This window comes from Bos indicus x Bos taurus, chromosome 2 (assembly GCF_003369695.1).
Source record: "Bos indicus x Bos taurus breed Angus x Brahman F1 hybrid chromosome 2, Bos_hybrid_MaternalHap_v2.0, whole genome shotgun sequence".
Classification (NCBI taxonomy): Eukaryota; Metazoa; Chordata; class Mammalia; order Artiodactyla; family Bovidae; genus Bos; species Bos indicus x Bos taurus.
Window position 1 is genome coordinate 124,060,578 of NC_040077.1, and position 23,273 is coordinate 124,083,850.

Consider the following 23,273-nt stretch of genomic DNA (forward strand, 5'->3'; position numbering starts at 1 on the left):
TCCCTGGACCAGGGTCCACAGGGGCTTGATGGATTAGACAGAACCGGGAGAGGAAGGTGCCCAGATGACCCTGAAGTATCTGGCCTTAGGCTGGGTGATGGGTCCACTCACAAAGTGAGAAGAAGGGAAAGAGCAGGAACCGACTGCTCCCCGCGGTCCAGGCAGATGGCTGGCTGCTGGAAGCGGGGTTCCTCCTGGGGCCCAGAATGGAAGAAGCCCCAACACTGGGGAGGGCAGAGTCCTGAGGAGGGCAGAAGGCGGGAGGAACAGGTGGTAAACGGCGGGGCAGAGGGGGCAGCGGGACGAGGCCCGGGAGACCCCGGGTTGGCCTCTGGAGTTGGTGACCCAGTGAGCTGAGAGGGGCAACGGGGTCGGGTGGGGCTTGGGGAAACGCTGAGAAGGCGGATGTGGGGTCCGTGTGTGAGGAGCGCACCGAGGGCGAGACGAAAGGTTCTCCAGCGGAGCAAGAAGCGGGAGGAGGCAGGAAGGGGGCTGCGGCCCCTGCGGAGCGCCAGCCACGGCCCAGACGCGAGCTCGGGCCGCAGCAGCCTCGCGGCCCACGCGGGCGGCAGGAAGGCGGTCTCGGACCCGCAGGGATGTGGCTCCGGGGGCCGAGGCTCGGCCTTGCCCACTTGCGGCCTCCTCGGGGACCCCGGCCTCCGCGCGGTCGGCCTACGGGGGAGGCCCCGCCCCCGGCGGTGGCCTCGGTCTCTCCCGAGGATGCTTGGTCACCGGTGGCGGGGCAAGGCGGCTTCCGGGGCGCCTACGCCACCCCTGGTCTCCTCGGTCGAGCCAGAGGACCGGAGCCTGGGTTCGAGGCCCAGTTGTGCAGTGTGGCTCCGGGACCCGGCAGCGGGCTTGGGGGTGGGGGGGGGACCGAGTTTCCCCTCCTGGCCCCCCGGCGCACAGCCGGGTCTCATTACCGCCCATCCCCCTTCACGAGCGCCCCGAGGGCCGGGGGGTCTCGGCGACCCGGGGAGGGGCGGGTTATAATCAATCCCAGGCCGGAAATTCCTCCCGAGGGGCCCTAGCTGGGCTGCGGGAGTGGGGTGGGGGGGCGGCCGGCGCGGAGGCTGGCAATCTGCCCGCACGTCCCCGCCCCCTCCTCCTCCGAGTCCGCCCCCCGCATCATGGAAACTGGGCCGCCGGCCGACCCCCTGGCTCCGCGCCACATTCTTGCCTCTGGGGGCGGGCGGGACACGAAGGCCTGGCAGCCCCCTTTGGGCCGGTCCGCGGGGGGCGCCGCGGATTTCCGAACCCGCCTCCTCATTTGAGACCAGCACCGCCTCCCCACTCCCGCTAGGCAGCATCTTCTTCGGGGAGGCTAGGGAGGCCGGCGACGCTCCATCCGATTCCCTCGGCTCTGAGAATCCGGTTCTTCTCTATTTACCTCCCCGCCAACGTGATTGGAGCAGGGCATGGCCACACACTCCAGTATTCCTGCCTAGAGAATCCCAAGGATAGAGGAGCCTGGCGGGCTACAGTCCATGGGGGTTCCAAAAGAGTCAGACACTACTTAGCAACTAAACAGCAAAGTGATTCCTCTCCCGAGCGCTCGGGGGCGTACCCCGGGCTGTGCCCCTCTAGTGTGCCCCGCCCTTAATGCCGAATTTTCACCCCTCGGCATCTTGTGAAGCAGAGACCATCACGCCCATTTTACAGGTGAAGACTGTGAGGTTCAGATTCAGGAAGGTTCAGATAGTAAGGTCGGGCGGAGCAGGAACTCTGGCCGCCTCCTCGGGAAGCTCCCCGGACGGCGCTTGGCACCTGTGGGCTCTCAGTTGCCCGAGGGTCCTCTCCGGGGCGCCTGGAAGGGATGGACTGTGCGAGGCGGGGGAGGACGTGCGGCTTGCCCTGGGTCTGCTCGCTCCGGTTGCGGGGAGAGGCAGGGGTCTCAGTCTTCCCACGTGGGGAGGGCACCCTCCCAGGCCTTCTGAAAGACGTCAGCCGGGGACTTGGGGCCCTCGGATCCTCCGAGTCACCGGGCGCGTACACAGCGCTTACCTTCGAGCCTCGGCCTTGAGACTCGCTGCCTCCTTCCAGCCGTGGGGCCGGGCCGGACACTGGCTGGACACCGGCCGAACTGGCCCCGGGGCTCCCGGTGGGCGGGGCGGGGGCGGGGCCGGACCGGGGCGGGACCGGGCCAGGGGGCGGGGCCGGGCGCCAAGAGTCCACGGAGACCGCTGCAGGGCTGGAGCCCAGGCGTGCGGACTCGGACCCGGACCCAATCCGGCGCTGAGCGCCAGGTAAGCGAAACTAGGGGCCTGGTGGGGTTCGCCTCTCCACTTTCCCCAACTTTTTGTTTGGTCGCTACCTCCAGAAAGGCCCTGGGGGTTGAGGGGGAGCGGGAACGGGGTTCCCTTTTTTCCCGCGGCAGGAGTGTGGACGCGCGTGGAGGCGGGACCCCGGAGTGTTAGGAATCCGGCCCTCGGCAACTTCCTGCGACCAGGGATCTTCGGACTGTGGCTCCAAGTTGCTGCCTCTCCCGGGGTCCCCAGCGTCGACTCACGCCCTCCAAAATCTCAGTGTCTCTGAGCTTGTCCCCATCCCTCTCTCTACAGGCCTCCGTTTCCTTCCCTACCCGCCGGGACCGGAGGGTGGCTCGAGAGTTGGGACGGGGGCGCCAGCTCTGGGCTGGGGCTGGGGTGGTCATTTCTCCAGTTTGGGGCTGGGGAAAGAGCTCCATACTCAGAGACCAGGAGGGGAACGGGCCTCCCCTCCTCCCAGGACGCTCCCAGGGCTGTGCCGAGAAGTGCCCGGGGTTGGGTTCTGTGTGGACGTCCCCCCGTCCTGCGTGGCGTGCGCTGCGTGACCCCAGCAGACCCGTCCACTTCTCCGGGCCGCAGTTTCCCTCTGTGAACCCCAGGCCTTGGACGCGGAAGACGCCGGGCTCCATGCTAGGGCCTGGGCCTTCAGCGCTTCTGTCGGAGGCAGGGATGGGATGTCCTGCTTTGAGCTTTGGGGTGCGGATGGGGAGAGAGAAGGGTAACAAGGCCGCCTTGCTGGGGCCTCAGCTACGGGTTCCAGCGATGCAGCTGTTGGGAAACCAGACTGGGGCAGTCAGGACGCACTACCGGACAGCGAGGTCCTAACCCTCCTCTCCTGCGGGGCCCGGAGCTCCTGGGCCGGGGCACCGTTTCCTCCCACACCCTGTCTTTCGTGGGGGCTACATCACACGTATCCCGGCTACTCCCGCCCGGCCTGGATTCAGTCCCTCAGGCCGCAGGCCGGGTCGCACCAGCAGCTGGGAAGGGCTTACGCCTGGCGGCCCAGACCCTGGGGTGCAAGGGCGGTGCTGCTCTGGCTGGGACGCGGGCCACTAAGGCCTCGGGCTGAGGAGGCCGGAAAGGAGGCCAGGCGGCGGGAAAGGGGGATGATTCATCCGGAGGAGCCCGAATTGGAAACGCTGCAACCTGGGGGCCAGGAGAAGCTCACCGGCAAGGCCCGGAGCCTGGCACCCATGGCCCCCTGCCTCCTGCCCGGACCGTAGATGGGCGGCTGGAGGAGGGGAAGGGGGCTCTTCGCGGAGTTTCAAGAAATCCTGCGCAAAGTCTGCCGCTGGTTTTGGTCTGAGCGGTCTTCTCAGAGTCTAGCTCAAGTCTGTCTTGCTGCAGCTTCAGTGCTGACTGAGGAGGTCTGGAAGGAGGGGGCGGGCAGGAAGAGGCTGGAGTCCGTGACAACCCCCACCACCACCACCACCTTCCTCCGCTGCGGTACGTGTAGCGCAGAAGGGGGAAGGGGGGCCCGCGAGCGACCCCGGCGGCCCCGGGCGGCCAAGTGCCCCCTCCCTCCTTTACTATATGGTGCAGCCACGTGCGGGGGTGAGCTCGATCGCGGGCGGGACTTACCCTGCAGACGCCGCTGCCGGGGGCCCTACGCCTCCCTGAGCCAGGGACCTGCAAGCTGGCCAAGAGGGCGCCGGCGGCCGGAGCCCCGCAGCCGAGGATGCGCCAAGGAGCAGCCCGCGCCCCCCTCCCTCGTCTCCGCCCGCGGGTCCGGCCAACTCCGGCTTCTGCCGCGCGTCCCTGGCTCGGAGCTCCGCTGCGGAAAACCCGAGCGGGGGCGGCTCCCCGCCTCGCAGCCCGGGAAAATCCGGGGGTGGCCGCCAGGGATCTCCAAGCGTCCTGGGCGAGGCGGCCCCATCTTCCCTCCCAGACTGGGGCCCCCGACCTGGCGCTCCGACCGTAGGCCCGTCGGTTCACTCCTTGCCTCCCCACTTCTCTCCGCAGAGCGCCCAGACGGCGGCGAGATGACGGCCGGGAGCCCTGGAGACTGCGGGGAGGTGCGGAGGAGCCCCGAGGGCCGCGTCTCGCGCCTGGGCCGCCGCCTGGGCCGCCGCCGGCGCGCGCGCTCCCCTCCTGAGCCCCTGCGGGTGCGGGCGCGGCTGCGGCTGCGCTCGCCGTCGGGGGCGTTCGCGGCGCTGGGGGCGCTCGTGGTCCTGGTGGGCATGGGCATCGCGGTGGCCGGCTACTGGCCGCACCGCGCCGGAGTCCCGGGACCCCTGGCTGCGAACTCCAGCGCGCCTCCCCTGAGCGAGCTGCGGCGCGAGGGTCGCGGCGCCGGCCGAGCTCACGGCCCGCACGAGCGGCTGAGACTCCTTGGGCCGGTGGTCATGGGCGTCGGCCTGTTCGTGTTCATCTGCGCCAACACGCTGCTCTACGAGAACCGCGACCTGGAGACGCGACGGCTTCGCCAGGGGGTGCTGCGGGCTCAGGCGCTGCGGCCCCCGGACGGCCCAGGGTGGGACTGCGCGCTCCTCCCCAGCCCCGGCCCCAGGACTCCCCGAGCCGTAGGCTGCGTGGAACCAGAAAGCTGGGACCTGTCCCCGCGTAGGGGTACCTCACCCGTCCCGTCAGTGCGGAGTCTGCGTTCAGAGCCAGCTAATCCTCGCTTGGGGTTACCTGCCCTGCTTAACAGCTACCCACTGAAGGGCTCAGGACTGCATCCACCCTGGGGTCCGCGGCCCCAGGCCGGCCATGTGATCATCACCGTGCAGCCCTCTGGCTCCTGCATCGAACATTCCAAGTCTTTGGATCTGGGCCTCGGAGAGCTCCTGCTGGGGGCCCCAGCGGCTCGGGACTGTGCTCACCGAAGCTGGCCACGGCTGGACCGCCTCAGTCTGGGGGGTTATGCCAAGTTGGGAGCAGGAGGGGACTTGGGGGCCCGGGTCTGAGGAGGAGGGGCACAGCCTGCTGTGAGGCTGCAGCGTGGACCGTGGTACAGCCCTAGGAGTCCTGATGTCTAGTAGAGGTTTCAGTCACATCCCAGCGGGGGAGGGGGATGGATGCTCCAGCCCCAACAGCTGCCAAGGCCTCCTGACTTGCATGTCGGCAAAGAAATGCCAACTGCACAAGGGTTCAAAAAGCTAGAGAGGTTGTGTTTTAATGTGGACTCTGGAGACCAGCAGGACTCAGCCTCAGGAATTCCTTCAGCCTCCAAAAGTGGCCTTAGCCCTGGACAGATATGAGGGGGCTGGAGGCCCAGGGGATACATCTGGTGGGTGTCTTGGCACACCCCAAGTGATGGGTGAGGGTCCTCAGACCTGGAAGGTAGGTTGTGGTGTTACAGGCTGGGACAGGCTCCCTCCAAGGTGGCACTGGTGCTGGGGTTTGGGCCTCTGGGAAGATGGGCAACGCCGTAGAGTTGAGACCTTCCACTGCCATCTGGGACTGAGCCTTTAACTCCCACCACCTAAACCTCTTTCACCCTCAGCCATGCTGGGTACATCTGGTAAGGGCTATACTACTGCCAATGCCTCCGTACTAGGCTCTGGCCCTTCCCCAAACAGGCCTGAGAAGCCCCCTTCTCTCCTTTGTCGTGTGGCCCATGCCGTGAAATCTTTCTCCGGGTGGCAAAATGCATTTGTCAGTTCTCAGAAATCCTTTTATATGTTGAAGCACCCTTTTGGTCAGTGTGGATAGCCTTAGAAAATGGCTTGGATTTGGGTCTCCCTGACCCATGTTTTTCCTAAGTTGCCAGTAGGGGAAGAGAACTTTAAAAGTTGATCAATCTTCACAGAGTCAGGTTTTTTTTTTTTTTTTGAGTTTATTGAAAAATGCAATACAAGAGGAAGCAAGACCAAACTAAACAGTAGTATCTAAACACTACCACCACTTCTCTTACTACAAAAGACCCAGATGGCAGACCTAAATATTGCCTATTTAATCTAAGGTTGTTGTCAATTTGATTCGGCTGCCATAGTCTCCTATTTTGTTGAGAAATGAAAACAACTACTTGATATGATTCATAATTTTTTTTTTTTTAATTTACAAAGCTCCTTCATTTTTGTCACCAAAATAAAACATTTGAGAGAGATTTGTAAAACCAGCCAGCCCAGGGACTGAGATACTGGGCAGGTATTTCCCATGAGCATTCCTTGGTGTTGGTCAGGCCGTAGCTCTGGCTCCATTTCCAAAGGTGGACTGTTGCCTCGCCACCCTTAGCCGCCCTGAAGAACACACGGCGGGGACTGGGGGCGGGCAAAGATTCCCTGACAGGTCCCTGCAGCCAGGCTCTGTGGGGCCTCAGCTGATAAATTCAGGTTCTGCTTTGTGGGTGGGTGGGTGACAGAGACCTCAAGTGGCTTGGAGGAAATCTTTATTTCTCAAGTGGAATAAAAATCAAATTGCAGCGAGAGTTGGTACTGTGGTGTGTCTGAGTCACTTTAGGAAAATGGCTGCTAAGTTCCTGCTAAGTTGTTGACCCTGGAAATGAACTCTTCTCCCCTCTTCACCATTTCCACCTGGACAGTCTGTTTTTCTTCTCACGCACGCACGCACACAATTGCAAGAAGGAAAAAAAAAAAATTCAAACAACCGCCAAACACCAAGTTCGGTAACCAGAGAGGGAGGAAGGTGAAAGAGGCTTGGGAGGATACCCCTCGCATTGGCTTGTCCATATCATGGCTTCACAGTGCGGCAGGGCATTGGAGATCTTCTGGTCCAGTTTATAGTCAGGGAAGCAAGGAGAAGTGAAGTGAGCTGGTAACAGACCGAGGGGAAGTTCAGGCCCCCGATGTGTGGTCCAGGGCTGTGAAAGCAGCCACTCTGAGCAGGTATCACGGGATACAGGGGCATCAGATTCCTGACGCACGTGCCCTGCCCTCTTCCTTTGCCCATCTCCATTCCACAGGTGTCAGCTCTGGGCTCCTGCAGGTCTTCCAAGCAGCAGAGCTGGCCACTGGCAAGCAAGCTCATCTGGCACATCTGCTTGATGTGAGCTGGATTCCCAAGGTCGCCACCACTCCGGGTCACAAAGCCCTTGGCTTGGGCACCGCCCAGAAAGCCCCGTCACTCCAGACCTACACTCCCAGGCTGTCAGTCTGTTCCTGAGACAGGGCGCTCTCCTTCCCCTACGGCCGGTGACACATCCTACCTGAGCTCCTCCCTGTCCCCGCCCAGAGAGAGAGCTACCTGTGGGTTAGTAACAGTCTCAAGGAAGGACTCAGAGAAAAACGCACACACGTGAGATCAGTTCAAACCAATTGCATCTGTTGAGACAAAGTTCAGCCAGTGGACTCCAAGCATGTGCTGCTGGGTCCCATTGCGGGGAGCAGAGGCTTGTAGCCGCCTCTGCTCACCGCCCTGGAGCCCCCAGCGATGGCTGGGTGTGACCCACTGTCCACCTCAGGGAGCTGACCTTCTGTCCTAGACTTAGGATTCTAAGACCGTGTAGGCAGATCTGTCTACTGGAAGATTAGAGAAGGCCTACTGAATAAAAATGCCCCCCGCCCCCAAATCTTTACCAGGAATAGTGGGATTGGGGACATCAGTTCCTCATTTTCAAAAACAAACAAAAAGAAACCTTAAACCCACCACAAAAATCAAGCCATGAAACTGGACAGACCTCAGATGGCAAGTGGGGATGAGCGGAGCTGGTGTTTGTGCCCCTTTGTCAAGGGAGGTTTTGTGGGGAGGGAGGCCCGTGAAAGCCATCCCCCTGCTCCAGAAAGGATAATCTGCAAGCAGGTGCCGCTGGTGAGGAGTAAGGTCATGGACCACAGTCGCCTGCTGGGTTACACTCCCTGTCACCCGAGGATTAGAGAGAGAGGCCCAGGGGTGGTCTCCTGGAAATACATCCGAGCAGATCTGGCTGAGTGAGGCAAACCCCAGCACACCCCCGTGTCAAGTGCACGTTCCCAGAACTAGAAAACCTTAAAAAAAAAATCTCGTCAGCTTGCCTTGTCCACATCACCAGTAAAAATGTGCCATCAGTGCTTCTGGCCCAAAGTGCCTATTTCCCCGTGAGTTTTGGTCTCCTGAGATGGGAGGTGGCGGGGGGAGCTCTTAGCTGAGCCACTGCTTCTGATGAGGTAAGAGGGGAGGGAGGGCAGGAAGGTGAAGGCCACGGATACAGTCAAACATTCACAGTATCAGATATGTCTGAAGCAACGTCTTATGTCTTTGATCTAAAGAGGCTCCAAAGAGAAAGAGTTGGGGGAGAGGAAGGGAAACAGCGCTGCATTCTGAGCAGAGTCTCCACCTCCGCAAAGGGATGGGGGGCACTTGCCTAGGGCCTGCGCCTTAGGGCAGCCGCCCTGCCTGACATTCTGGTACAGGGACATCATTGGCTCTGAGGAAGGGCTGGTTTATGAAGTTTCTGCAGTCGCCTACAGAGTATAGACTAGGGGAGGATCGGGGAGGCCCCGTTAAGCTGGCTTTGTCCCCCCAGCACAGCTGACAGTGTCATTGGAGGATTTCCAGGATGCTATGGACCCTGTCAGTGTAAGTGGGGAGGGGCTGGTCTGAAGGGGTTCCAAACCACCCCATTTAAAAAAAAAAAAAAAGAAAAAAGCTCTTTAAAAACAGTCCATAGAGTGAAAAGTTGCACAATTTCTGGTATCACAATATAGAAAAAGGTATTCAAAAGGATCAGTGATGTCTAGAAGACTTTCTTGGTATAAACTCCAAATAGAAAAAGAAATTGATTTTCTGGTGGTTTAGAATCAATCATCTTAAAAGTCTGAAGTCTAACTATTGCTGGTTAGCTTCTTTATCATTCCGCTGGTTTTTCTCTGGGATGGCAGACGGGCAGGGGGTCAGGGGTTGGGGGGAGAGGGTGGGAGAGTTCCTAGAGGGAAGAAAGAAGCAAAGTTTTAAAATCTTGCAAAGGAGACCTCCCTGTCCCCCTGCCAAGTTCTTGAGGCCACAGGTGACAATCAGGGCCTGAGTGGGTTTTACAGGGCCCCGTCCTACCTGGTGACTGATGGCTTCTTCAAATTATTTGTAAACTACTTTTAGGCATGGATTTATCTGGAACCCTGGCTCCCCAAAAGTCAGCTACCCTGCTTCCAACTCTCTAGTCTGGCCCCAGGGCTTCAGCCATCTCTCTCCTACCCTCCCAAAAGCCTCATTTCTGGACAAGTAGTCCTGGTTTTCTTGGTTTTGTTCTCTTCCTCTGACCTCCCAGGTCTCGACTCAGAGAGCCCTGTGACAGCAGAGAACACAGCAGCAGGGAGAAAGGGAGGTGGGAAAGCAAGAGGGTGAGGGATGATTCAAGAGGTGGGTGGGGTTTACATCCACGTGTGGGGAATCTCTTCCAACCCATCACTGACGGGACTGCTGGGGCAGGAGGAGGACATCTGGCTGCTTTAGTTGGGCGCCAGGGACTTAACAACCACCCACACCCTCCTCCTCAGCCTTCCTCCGCCTTCAGTTGATCAAGTGCTGATGTGGACCCCTCTGGAGGGATAGGTCCGCCCCCCAAGAACAGCCCCTACCTGAGCTCACTCCTCAGAGATTTCGGTTTCCTGGTGGACGACCACCTTGGTCACTGACATGTCTGGGTGCTGCTCCTTGGCCTCCTTGATGGCCTGCACCAGGACCTGAGGAAGACAGAAACGACGCCCATCAGACAGAAGGCAGGCTGGCTAGTGAAGAAGGAAAGGGTCACGGGACACCACTTCTCTGGCAAGTTCAACCTTGCTGTCTGAAGAAGCAGGGCCGAGGGCGGGCTGAGCCACACTGATGACAGCTGAACCCATCCCGGGCTGCTTAGGGAGGGCTGGACACAGGGAAAGCTAAGAGCTGTCTTCAGGAAGTCAGGGGGACTTCAGAGGTGACAGGCTGGGTGGCTCTGGGAGGATTCACTCAAGACAGGGCGTCTAAAGAACAAAGCAAAATCTGTGCTCAGTGCAGGGTAACCGGGAGGCTCAGGACAGGAGAATAAGATAATAAAGCATGCTACAAGAAGGAAGAGATGTCTTTGGCTGAAGTAGAGAAAAGAAAGGAAGGGAGAGTGGGAGGGTGTGTGATATGCCATTACTTATTATTATTTCTTGATCTTCACAACTCAATGAATCAAGGTAGTATCCTTAATTCCATTTTATAGAACCAAGGTTCAATGGTTAAAATGCTTAATGTTTCAGAGCTAGTAAGTAATACAAAGGGGATTTTCACTTACATCCATCAGACTTTCCCCTTTACCAGACTGGTTTTCAGTTTCAGCAGGAGGTGGAAGGGCATGATGACCCTGTTTTAGCATCTGGAGGAGTTGTGATCATTTTAGGAAAGCAAAAAGGAGCAGATGAAAAGTTAAAGAAGAGTAATGACACCACTGGGCTTCCCTGGAGGCTCAGCGGTAAAGAATCCGCCTGTGATGCAGAAGACACAAGAGACCAGGTTCAGTCCCTAAGTCAGGAAGATCCCCTGGAGGAGGCCATGGCAACCCACTCCAGTATTCTTGCCTGGAGAATCCCATGAACAGAGGAGCCTGGGCTACAGTCCACAGGGTCGCAGAGTCAGACCCGACAGAAGTGACTGAGCACGCATGCACGCACAATGACATCGCTACTCCCCTCGGGCTGCAAGTCTCGGAGCCTCAAGCTCAGAGCACCCCAAGGTGGAAGAGCCCAATACAGCCTTTGGGGGATGGCTGCATGGGATTCTCAGAGACAGCCTGTGCCCCACCCCACTCCTCCATCAGAAAGGGCTTGAGCTAGATTTGACTGGCTGATTGTTGAATCTGGCTCTTAAGACTACCCCTAGGAGGGATGGGAAGAAGGGAAATCCCTCTTTTGGTCTCCTGACTCCATGAAAGCCATTCCTGGAACTGCTACCCCTACAGAGCCCTGCTCATCCCCCCTCATCCTGTTTGCTTAACCAAGGCCCCGCCCAAGCCCTCTCTCTGGTTCCTCTGGTCTACACCTGCTCTCTCTGACAGCCTGCATCTTCTTCAAGAGCCCCCTCCCCATCCAGAGCCCACCATGTCTTGTTCCCTCCACGTGTCCCCATGTCTCAGGGACTGGAGGACAATCAAGCACCACTCTGAGCTATCAAGATGTGCATGTCCCTTTGTCACCTGAAAGAAACCTATGATTATTTTTGTTTTACAGATGGCAAAACTACAGAAGAGAAGTCAAATAACTCACTCAAGGACATATAACCAGTAAGTTACAGAGTCAGGATTCAAGCCGGGTCTGTCTCACAGCAAAGCCAAAGCTCCTTCCCAGGCCATCTAGCACACTAAGCACGTGGCAGGGGCTCAGAACACATCAGGCCGCGTGGGTGGATGCAGGCTGGTAACGCTGCATGATCCCCTCAGCTGGGGCAAACAGGCTGCCAGGGCTCACACCTGGGCTTCTGCAGCCTCGCTGCTGGGACCCTCAGTCCAGTGTTTTTAGCTGTAAGTCTCAACCCTGCTACCAAGGGAATGGTCAGCACTGTAGCTCAGTTTTGTGTTTTTTTTTTTAAGGCACTCAGCATATCAGCATAAAGGCCACAGAACTATGGCTCCGCGCTCCTGTCAATGATTCCAGAAGCATTTGCATGCAGTCTCTTCCACCCCCTCTTTTCTGCAGCTTTACTGTTCTAACTTCAGCTCCCAAAGAATTGGGAACATTAATCCTGACCTTATTATTTGCTAATTGCTTCAAGCACACAATTAGCACCTAATTAACATAAAAGCATAGAATTTTAGCACTCACAAGGGCCCAGAAATGATCTAGATCAACCTACTCTCTTTTAGGAGACGAAACAACAACAACAAAAAATCAGAGGTAAAGTGATTTGCCCAAGGTCACACAGCAAGTTCGTGACAGGTCTGGGAAGAAAGCAGGTTCCAAGTCTCCTGAGTCCCATCCTCTCACACGCTGTCCCCGCTGGCTGGCCCCTCCCAGTGCAGAGATCACAGGCTGGTCTGATCGCCTCTACTGCCTCCAGCACAGGTTACAGGATCCCCCCCGAACAGCGGCAGTTTTTCCATTAGCTTGGAGTCCACCGCGTGCCACACGATGTACATCTGTATCTCACTTGATTCTCACAACATCCTTGAAGGAAGATCTAGCTTATAGATGAGGAAACAGAGGCTTGAGGGAGTTAGAGCTAAAATCTGGTAAGAACTAGGATCCGAGCTCAAGTCTTTTTGAGTCTACAGCCCATGTTCCTTTTATTCCACTTCGCTGCTTCCTCAATCTGCGTTGCCCCACTACCCCAACAGGTCTCGTGGTCTGATTCCCTTTGTCCTCCTTAACTGAGGACTGGAGAAGCTGGGGGGCTATTTGGAGATAAAGCTGTTGTCTTGTGCAAGCCAACTCTGGTATCCATCGGTCAACCCACTGGGAAACCTTCCCACATTCAGAATCTCCTTGGCATCCCTACCTGATCGTGGTCAATATCTGCATCTCCTGTGATCACAATTCTCTTTTCAATCCGAGTCTCTGAAATCCCACCTTTTACAGTCTGCAACCAAAGAGAAAAGTTATCATGTAAGAAAGAAATAAAGAAAGGAAGGGAGGAAAGAAGGAAGGGAGGAAGGAAGGAAGAAAAGAAAAACCCAAATAGCAAAACAAATAACATCAAGCAATCAGTCTGAAAACTATACTCCAAATTTTAATCTGCTGTGGGGTACTGCATAGATAGCCTTCTCACACACTTATTCACAATTTGGACTGGATCTGCTAAAATGAGCACACCTCTGTTCCTCTGTATTGCTAAAAATTCTTAATAAGCTAAACATAATTCTTTGAGTAAATAAAACAGGTGTTTCTTTTTGCTCTTTTCCTGTATATTTTGATTATTTTCAAGAGGAAAAAACTCAGAAGACTATAAACAAAAATGTCATGCAGCTTGAAACTAAGCTCTTTGTTTTAAAACAGTTTCCTATGACTAATGTCAAAAGATCCTCAAATAATGCCCCTACTTGACATATGAGGAAATCAAGGTCCAGATACACAAAGTAACTGGCTTCCAGTCATCTGTGTGTTGATGAAGGAGTTTGGTCAGGAATCTAGATTTCTTACTTACAAGAAAATGCTTTTTCCTCTAGTGCCACTGCAAACATGGATTCTCTATAATTTTCTGGGAGTAGTTCCAATTTTAGATACTTTGTCCCTCTTGCCCCCATAAACAATAGTCTAATGATTCCAATATTTCAGCATCTGAACTAGTTCCCATGGCCTGGATCCTCGATGTGGCATAAAAATTCTTTGTGAGACCTTCTTTGTGAGACCCCCAAGTTCTGATTTTTGGCTTAGAAAATACGGTTGCTTAATAATCCCAACAAAACTTGCCTTTAAACTGACCTCCCCAGCCAGACAGAGGAAGCACTGACCAGGGAGACAGAGGAATGTGTAAAGAGAAAAACATGTGACTCTATGAGACCACTAAGGAGGTAGGGATGCTCAGGGTCTCCCTGGGTTTATTACTGGGGAAAGCACCAGGGCCTTTCCACCTGAACATGGGGAATAACTTGCCTCAGTAAGGATAAAGCTGAAAATCCTTGTTTATGGACTGGGGTTCTTGCAGAGAGGCAGGAAGCCTGGCATGCCACTTGATTTCATAAGGAATTTCTAGCTGTCTGTTACCTTGGTAATTTGAGTTGTGGTGGTGCTGCTGGTGGTCTCGGATGTGATGGTCTGAGCTGTCAGCAAAACTCCTGGGTCCAAGTCACCGTTGCTGTCATCCGTCTGCAGAAGGAGACACAACACATCAGCATGCCTCTCAGGAAGCCTTGGGGGCAGATGCTGGAGATGCAGCTTTGCTCTGCAGTTGTGCATCCTAAAGCAAACCCCCAATTCCCTTCCAGTGATCTCTTACTTAATAAATAAAAATAATCTCCTGGGAACAAAGCTCCTTCCAAAAAAGCTGGACGAGTCCAGTTTCCTCAGCATTGGGTCAGGGATAGGAGTGGATCAGAGACCGGAGGAGGCTGTGTAACCACAGATTCAAAACCAGTGACAGTAACTATGCATAAGTATACAGCATGTGACAGCTCACAAATGACTTTCAAAACTTCAGCTTTTTTTGATGCTTACATGAGTCCTATCAATATGAGTAGAAAAGGCAGAAACTTAATAGCACTCCCAGGTAAGGTGTGTGTGTGTGCGTGCTTCAGTTGTGTCCAACTCTTTGCAACCCTATGGACTGTAGCCCACCAGGCTCCTCTGTCCCTGGGATTCTCTAGGCAAGATTTGAAGTGGGTTGCCATGCCCTCCTCTAGGGGATCTTCCCGGCCCAGGGACCTAACCCACATCTCTTATATCTCCTGCACTGGCAGGTGGGTTGTTTTTTTTTTTTACCACTAGAGGTAAGACTCAGGCTCAGAGAAAGTGAATGGTTTGCCCAAGGACTCAAAACCAATCCTCTCTACAAATCTAGAGCTATTTACACACCACCCAAGGCAAGAAGGAAAGGTATAAACTCTTGGTTGCTAAAGCAAGGCTAGATTCTGAGTCATATGCCAGAACTTTCCAGAAAGAACCAGGAAAGGTCCCTGATGGGGTATAAGGAATCTCGGGCTATCTTCTTTGAAGATCAATATGAAAGACTGGAGCACATGAGGTATGTTCTTTCAAGGCTAAGTAGGGGGAAATACATAGAATATCTCAATGACACTTACTGAGACCAAAACTATCATTGAAATGCATCCTCCTCATTACAGGAGGAGTTTAAAACTATTTAAAACGCTGGGCTACACAACTAGTCTACATAGAGAACAAGGGCTGGGGCTACTTCTTGTTTCTCTGGAGCTCACTCTACTAGGACCAAGATAAATATATTATGATCAGGCTGAGAAACGACATTAGCAAAAAAGGAAAAGAAATGTTTGGCAGGAGCCAGACTCCGCCTGATGAACAGTTATCAGCAACCATTTGGGCCAGTAGCAGACTCAGAGCTGCTGACAATCCCTGACTAAGATGAAAAGAAACGAGGGGAGGAGGATGGAGGCTACCTACAGCTACACGCTTTTCAGACAGGCGAGGCCGGAACTGCCTGACACTGGCATCAAACACTGACTCAGCGGGGGATTTAGAGAACTGCAATTGTTTTCATAAAGTATCCTGCAGCAAGCAATGTGTTGGTTACTCTCTTTCTCTGCCTCTTTACAGAAGTCATTTATATTATAAGTAGAGGCCTCCAGCCCTTTTGAGTAAGGACCACATTTCATTGAGCCAAAAATCTGAGGCATTGAGCGGAGGGCAGGAGGAGGGGAAGAGCATTAGGGAAGAGTCCCTGGCTGGGCTCCCTTCCAAGTAGTGAAGTGAAGTTGCTCAGTCGGGTCCGACTCTTTGCAACCCCATGGACTGTAGCCCACCAGGCTCCTCTGTCCATGGAATTCTCCAGGCAAGAATACTGGAGTGGGTTGCCATGTCCTTCTCCAGGGGATCTTCCCGACCCAGGGATCAAACCCTGGTCTCCCGCATTGCAGGCAGACACTTTAACCTCTGAGCCACGGTGGCTCAGATAGGTAGGAATCTGGATAAAACAGAGGGAACTTGATGGTGTCATCTAAGTCTTTCACTCATGCCAGCCACCTCTTACCATATTATTGACTAGTTCACTAACACCTTCTTCAGCCCAGACCCACTGCTCTACCTTAGATTCAGACTCAACTAATATTTATTGCACTCATGCTATATGCCAAGCATATAATGCAACTGTTACCTCAATCACACCTATCAATATCTGAAGTAGGTTCTATTATTACACTATATAGAAAGTTAACTTTCTATAACTTAACTGTATAGAAAGTTAAGAAAACTGAGGTCCAGAGAAGTTAAATAAACTGTCAAGGTTCTACACTAGTAAGTGTTTCAACTAGGACTGAGGGCAAAGACATCTTGTCTAAAGACTGGGGTTCGGGTCCCAGCTCAGACAGTGGATGGCTATGGGATCTTGGCAAGTCATTCTGACTTTTCTGAGTTTTAGTTTTTCTCACTTTTACAACAGGAAGTCTTGTGCTCTGCTTCTACTGTAGCTGTGAAGATCAAAAGAGATTTGAAAAATAAAAGTATGTTGTAAGTTGTTAAGAATTTGTGTCCCAATATATACACAATGGATATTACTCAACCATAAAAAAGAATGAAATAATTTTGCCATTTGCAGCAACATGGATGAACCTAGAGATTATCATACTAAGTGAAGTCAGAAGAAGACAAATATTATATGATATCGCTTATATTATGTGGAATCTTAAAAAAATGATACAAATGAACTTATTTGTATAACAGAAAAAAATAATAGACACAGCAAAAGCAAGCTTATGATTACCAAAGAGGAAAGGGTGTGTAGCAGGGAGGGATACATTAGGAGTCTGGGATTAAAATACAAACTATTATATATAGAATAGATAACCAACAAGGACTTACTGTTGGTTATCTATAACCAACAGGGAACTATATTCAATATTTTATAATAACCAATAATGGAAAAGAATCTAAAGAATGTATATATACACACACACACACACACATATACACACATACACACACACACACATATATATATATAACTGAATCACTTTGCTGTATACCTGAAACACAATACTGTAAATCAAGTATATTTCAATACTTTTTATTTTAAATTTATTTATATTTCAATTAATTTATTTTTTAATTGAAGGCTACTTGCTTTACAGAATTGTGTTGGTTTCTGCCAAACATCAACATGAATCAGCCAAAGGTCAATAACATTTTTAATTAAAAAAAAAAAAGAATTTGTGTGCCAGGAGGTCTAAATCTTCTTGAAGAGCTCCTCCTCTGCTAAACCTGAGAATCTATTACCTCCACCCACCCCCTTATTCCTCCTTTTCTGTCTTGAGAAGGTAGAAGAGGGAGGAGACACTGTTAAGATTTCTGACTTATGCTCTTCCCACATGGGGCCTCTTTTCTTGCCGGTGTTTCCAAAAAGGGTTCTGTGGCTCTCACAGTTGCTTATAAAGTTAACCATTCCCTCATCCTATGACACAGCAGTTCCCCTCTTAGGTGTTTACCCAAGATAAGTGAGAACATGTGTCCACAGAAAGACTTGCACGTGAATGTTTAAAGCAGCTTTATTTATATTTCCCCCAAACTGGAATCAACTCAACTGTCCACCAAGAAATGAGAGGATAAACAAATTGTGGTATATTTGTACAATGGAATACTACTCAACGATACAAAACAGTGGACTATGGATTCATATAACGTGCGTGACTCTGAAAAAGCATCTTTAGACAGAAAAGGGTATGACTGTATACTTCCATTTATATGAAGTTCAAGAATAGGCAAAGACTGGAAAAGGCTATGAAGAAGTTTTCAGGGGTCATGGAAATGTTCTGTGTCCCCAAAATGTCTTGGTTACACACATAGACACATTTATCAAAACCAATCAAACCGAACTCTTATCACTGTGCATATCGCTGCATGTAAATATTACCTCAAGTACACATACATACGTATACATGAAAAAAGTAAAAAACCCTATTCTGGCTCCCCACCTCCTCTCACCATATCCCAAAGTGTAGGAATTATGGACCAATTGAAATAAGGTTCCCAGGTTTACTTGTCTGGCAAGATATTAAAAACAGGAGCAGAAATAATTATAGTAAATAGTAACAATAGCAAATAATTATCTGGTGCTTATCATGTGCCAGTCACTTTTTTCTACATATTACTTATACCATCTTGCACTGTGCTTTTTCATTTACCAATTTATCATGTAGATATTCCCATTAGAAGCTTAAAAAAATAACTGCAAAGAATTACCATAATTGATGTACTATATATAATTTATGTAACCCGTTCCCTATTCAGGGGCACTTGGGTGGTTTCTATGGTAGTGACAACTTAATCTGAAATGCACATTTTATGTACATTAACTTATTCATTCCTTGCAACAACCCTATGAGGTAGAACTATTATTAGCCCCATTTTACAAATGAGGAAACTGAGGCACAAAATGATTTAGTAACTTGACTGGATACTAGTAAGTGATGAACAGGTTCAAATCCAGTAAATCCAATTTCAAAGTCAACACTTCCCCACCATACTTCACTGCCTAGTCAGTAAGAAGTAAGACAAACTATAAATTTGTCTTAAGCCTGGTTAAAGTGAAATGAAGGTAGATGTATACAAGTGAAATTCACTCAGTTGCATCCAACTCTTTGCCACCCTGTGAACTAAAGCCTGCCAGGTTCCTCTGGCGATGGAATTTTCCAGGCAAGAATACTGGAGTGGGTAGCCTATCACTCCTCCAGGGGATCTTCCCAACCCACGAATCAAACCAGGGTCTCCTACACTGCAGGCAGATTCTTTACCAGCTGAGCTACTAGGTAGCTGGTAGCTGGTTAAAGTGTCTTAAGCCTGGTTAAAGTGAAATAAAGGAAGACGCATAACAATATAACAATAGCTATCATTCTGGAATAGCCACTATGCACCAGGAAAATATTATCTTTATCTCAATAACCTTATAAAGGTATTTCTCAGAAGAGAAAGCTAAGGCTTGGAGATTGACTTGCTAAAGGTCACAAAGCTAGCAGGTGTTGGAATTAAGATCCAGGTTTCTTGAGTACTTCCCTGGTGGTCCAGTGGCTAAGACTCTGTACTCCCAACACAGGGAGCCTGGGTTCCATCCCTGGTCAGGAAACTAGATCCCACAGGCCACAACTAAAAGTTTGCATGCCACAGCTAAAGATCTCACATGCCACAATGAAGACCAGCGCAGCTAAATAAATAAATGACTATTTATTTATTTATTTATATATATATATATTTTTAAAGAAGATCCAAGTTTCTCTAACTCCAGGGCCCACAGGCTTTATCTTGTACATCATGGGGCCTCTGTATTTCTCTTACATGCTAGCATATTTTAAAATGAATTTTTGTATGGGATACACTCAAACCATACATGGGCTTCTGTGGGCAGAATGGCACAAACAGTTTTTTAAGTAATTTATTTTGAACCATTAAAAATTTTTTTTGATATGCACGTTACAAAATTTAAAATATTCAAAATGGAGATGAAATGTCAGTGTCCCTCCCACTCCTGACCACAGACTGAAGTCCCAGGCCTCTTCATCCCAGGCCATCCAGTGGTGGGTTTTTGTGTTTTTGAGCACCCACTCAAGAGACAGTATATTCACATATAAGCCTTTGTATCCATACCTATACATACAACCCTTTTCCCTCACATAAACAGCATATTATTTATACCATATTGTACTGCATTTTCTTCATTTACCAATTTATCACATAGATTATTCCCATCAGAAGCTTTTTTTAATGGTTGCACATAATTACCTTAATTGGACGTACTATAAATTGCAAACCTGCTCTCTATTGACAGACAGCTGTTTCCATGGTTTCCATGGTAGTGACGGCTTAGAGAGTTCCCTCCCATATGCAAGTGCTTCTTTCAAAACACTCCTGGCTCACTGTGCTCAATCTTAAAGGGACGTCCTCTGCCTTCCTCTGCAGTCCCCGCCACTGCCAAGTCCTGTTCATCCGTCTCTGTCTCTCCTGACATAGCTCTTTCTTCTCGTTTCCTCAGGCTACACTTCAGTTCTTCACAAGCATCCCCCTAAACCTGCCAGAAGCCGTATCCCTGTCCCCAGGCAGCCCCTCCTTTAATAGATTCAGCACACAGCTTTAGGAACCATCTTCCAAAACCACTGCCTAAATGAGGCTACTTTATCACCACTGCCAGAAAACCTGAAGCCATGGAGCAAGTCATTATTTACCAAACTCAAATTCCACAGCTGAGACCACAAGAGGGAGAAGCCGGAAGCACACCACGTTAACTGAATGTCTATGAACACACCAAGCGCTGTCCAGACGCCACTTCACTTCATCCTTCTCCAAAACCTGCAGTGGTAGGTAGGACTATCCCCATTTTATAGGCAGGAAACAGAGGCTTAGAGATTAGTGATTTGTTTAAAGTTATCCAACTAGTACATGGTTGAGCTGGGATATACATTCCACTTGTCTAATTGCAAAGAATGTGCTTTTAATTGGCAAGTGACACTGCTGCCCAAAGGTGGATGTCATCACCCAGCTTATGGTGATGTGAGGATTAACCGAAAGGATTTGTGTGAAACCAGCCAGCCAGAGCTCCACGCGGCCGCCTCCTTCCCATCATGCAGGCTTCAGCTAAAATGTCACCTTTTCAGAGAGGATTTCCTTGACTATTCCAGGCCCAGAATAGCAACTCTTCATGTTATCGCATATTGTCTGACTCTTGATCCTATTTTAGTTCCTTTAAAGCACTTATCACTGTCTGAAATGTATACATCTGGGTTTTATTGCCTGTCTCTCCAGACTGGAACGTCAGTTCAGAGAGAAGGGCCTGTGTCCACCCTGTACATTGCTTTGGCCTAATACATAAATGCTCAAATACTTGCTGCAGTAATGAATAAACAGTTCAGTTTATAGACGGAGAAGTTTTTTGCACTTTTGGTTTCTGTGAATGAAAAAGGAAATGACTCAACCTAAGCAAGACGAGTTCATTCAAATTATCAACAAGGAAGGAGAAATTTTACTAAAAGTAGGAAGTAAACAAAATTTTAAGCACTAAATTCTTATATGATTTTAAATTTAATTGTAATAAATTGATTATAAATATTTTAGCTCTTACTTCCTTACTTAGACTTCCCTGGTGGCTCAGACGGTAAAGCGTCTGCCTACAATGTGGGAGACCCAGGTTCAGCCCCTGGGTCAGGAAAATCTTCTGGAGAAGGAAATGGCACCCCACTCCAGTATTCTTGCCTGGAAAATCCCATGGATGGAGGAGCCTGGTCCTCCATGGGGTCCATAGGGTCACAGAGTCGGACACGACTGAGCAACGTCACTTTCTTTCTCTTACTTACATTTCAGGTGTGGTGTTCAAGTACCATCTTACACAAGTTTCACAACAGAATCATGAGGTAGATACTAACACGGTGCAGGCGGGTATGGGGGGTGGAGCGGGGGCATCAGGGCTCCCAGATGCTCAACCGCTTGTTTAAGTTAATATATGGAGAAGCTGGGACCTGAGCTCAGGTTTGTTTGACGCAAAGCCCATGTTCTCAACCATCACACTGGATTGTCTTCCCTAACTGAACTCGGTGGATATAAGCCATCAGATCCAAGATAATTTTGCTTTTAATAAAGTATCTGGGGACATCTTGAGATGAGTGATCTCTTCTGAAAAGGACTGCCCCAGAAAAGCCTAGTATTATTTGCAGCAAGTGATGAGAAACCCTGTGTAGAGAGGTGATTTATCATGTTTACTGGATAGTCTCTGGTTCTGAAACACTGAACCGTGTCCCACCTGGGCAGCCTCGTACGTGATGGTCTTGGTCTCCGTGTGGACGATAGGGACGTCTTTGGTTGGAATTTCACTTTTCACAGCATTGGCAGTGTCTGAGATCGTGACGGTCTGAGTCTTCACCAGGGGAGGCTGTGAGGCAGTAAAGAAAGAGAGTTACCGGAGTCCTCTGGAGGCTGTGGCTACCTAATCTTCTGACATTGATCTGATCAAAGTGATTGCTCTGATCAAGCAAAGGGCTAGCTCAACCTCTGCCCAAGCCTTGGACACTATTCCAGTGTAGCCCTGACAAGGTGTCGAATCACCAAGGACATTAAAGAACAGCACTACTGTTCACTTTCGCAGGCTTAATGGAAAGCAATGGTATCAGACAGTTACGCGTGGTGAAACAGAACACTTCAGATGGACCTTCAGAATTTGAATATAAAACTATTTGCCAAAGAGCAATCACTTCTGTTTGTCCTTGTGACTGTACCATTAAAATTAAGGAAATCAGCCACATTTCCTCCCCTTAGTACAAATGGTACATGACATAGCACTGGCATTGGAACACATTGCCCTGCAATTCATTAACTTCTTTCAAATCAATGTCAGACATTCACTTTGGAGTTATTGAAAAGAAAACAATATTGGAAAAAGTGGAGAGAAGATAATCAGTTTTACCACCACCTGGTGATTAATCTCAGAATTTCCAGAGAATGAACTTAAGCGAAATATCAAAGGTTTCCTGTCCATCAGCTCACCTTCCCCAAGACTATAAATCACCCTGAAACTAGCATATGATTGTGGTAAAGTTAAGTGGCCATCCACCTTAGCATAGGAGATTAGTGCCTATGATCATGGAAGCTCCCGTGAGTGCGGTCAGTGGGAGTGGTGGGCTGCACTATTTGGTGCAATACATAAGCCATTATTTGGGGCCTGACTCCTCATTTAAAAAGTCAGTTACCCCTTTTAATTGATTAAGAGTATTTGAGTTTTGGGGGCAGGGTCTCAGAACACTGAAGGCCCCTCATCACAGAAGTCTCAGAAATTCGCCTCTTTACGAAGCCCGTTCTCAATCGAGGAAAAGAGTTTTGGGGGTAGTATTAATGACTCTGAATACATTTACTTGTAGTAATCAAGAATTGCAATTTTACTCTGTGATTTTTGAAAAGAGCCAAGAGGCAACTATCCTCACCACTGCCACCACCACCTCCTCCGCAGAATAGATTCTGGCCCTCTCCCAAAGTGAGTCGTTAGATCTGCATCACTGAATCAGTTACTACCTGGAAACTTCGAATGAGGGTGGGGAATTGGTTACCCACACGAGAGTCAAGAAATGATCCATTTTGCTTTCCAAGTGGCTTTCCTGGTGCAACACGTTGCTCACTACTCTCTGCCTTTTTCTCACCAAGTTGCAGCTGGGAGGAAGCTGGTGATACTGAGGCCCGTAAGGCACTGGCCTGTTCCTCCACTCCTACACACTCCCCACTGGGACCTCTCAGCTCTTCCTTAATATCAAGAGAGCCAGCTGCCCCCAGCTCCTTGTCTTCTGTCTCCTTGCTGCTTACAGGGAGGGAGCCAAAGTCAAAGATTTTTGGAGACTCCGGTGAAGCGGTCATTTGGCTCTTACTAGGAATTACTGAACGCTTGGGGCCCTCCCATTCAGAGTCAGGGTTGGTAGATGGCCCCGTGGTCACGGCAGCCACCTCCTCGGTGCGAATGCCATTTATATTCTACAAATGAATGAACACACACAAGAGTGAGAAGATTAGGAGTAGGTGGGGAACACAG

At 50.8% G+C, this 23,273-nt stretch overlaps 2 protein-coding genes across 19 annotated transcripts in view; one reads left to right on the forward strand and one right to left on the reverse strand.

The window, feature by feature from the left end:
- Positions 1–2,139: 2,139 nt before the first annotated feature.
- On the forward strand, positions 2,140–6,636 carry TMEM200B (transmembrane protein 200B). Of its 3 annotated transcripts, XM_027518470.1 has the most exons (3): positions 2,140–2,246; positions 3,615–3,713; positions 4,230–6,636. In XM_027518470.1, exon 3 carries the CDS (start codon positions 4,250–4,252, stop codon positions 5,171–5,173), a length of 924 nt encoding a protein of 307 aa, XP_027374271.1. In that variant the 5' UTR covers positions 2,140–2,246; positions 3,615–3,713; positions 4,230–4,249; the 3' UTR covers positions 5,174–6,636. The 3 variants fall into 3 exon arrangements, with proteins under 3 accessions (XP_027374271.1, XP_027374279.1, XP_027374262.1); XM_027518478.1 differs by lacking the exon at positions 3,615–3,713 and having other exon boundaries at positions 2,142–2,246; XM_027518461.1 differs by lacking the exon at positions 2,140–2,246 and having other exon boundaries at positions 3,472–3,713.
- EPB41 (erythrocyte membrane protein band 4.1) overlaps positions 6,026–23,273 on the reverse strand; it is a 181,542-nt gene continuing 164,294 nt past the window's right edge. For 8 of the 16 annotated variants that reach the window (XM_027518362.1, XM_027518372.1, XM_027518301.1 and 5 more), the window contains 6 exons: positions 22,766–23,215; positions 21,504–21,632; positions 13,802–13,903; positions 12,597–12,677; positions 9,719–9,823; positions 6,026–9,069 (listed from right to left, as the gene is read on the reverse strand). In XM_027518362.1, coding sequence (XP_027374163.1) covers positions 9,725–9,823; positions 12,597–12,677; positions 13,802–13,903; positions 21,504–21,632; positions 22,766–23,215 — 861 coding nt within the window. In that variant the 3' untranslated portion in view covers positions 6,026–9,069; positions 9,719–9,724. The remainder of the gene's footprint in view (positions 9,070–9,718; positions 9,824–12,596; positions 12,678–13,801; positions 13,904–21,503; positions 21,633–22,765; positions 23,216–23,273) is intronic. The other 8 variants (XM_027518448.1, XM_027518438.1, XM_027518391.1 and 5 more) reach the window with 1 other exon arrangement.

Bases quoted from the DNA above. Each gene is read 5' to 3' on its own strand.
- TMEM200B (XM_027518461.1), top strand. From the start codon at position 3,491: ATGGGCGGCTGGAGGAGGGGAAGGGGGCTCTTCGCGGAGTTTCAAGAA. The intron at 3,714-4,229 runs GTACGTGTAGCG...TTCTCTCCGCAG, and splicing joins CACCACCTTCCTCCGCTGCG to AGCGCCCAGACGGCGGCGAG.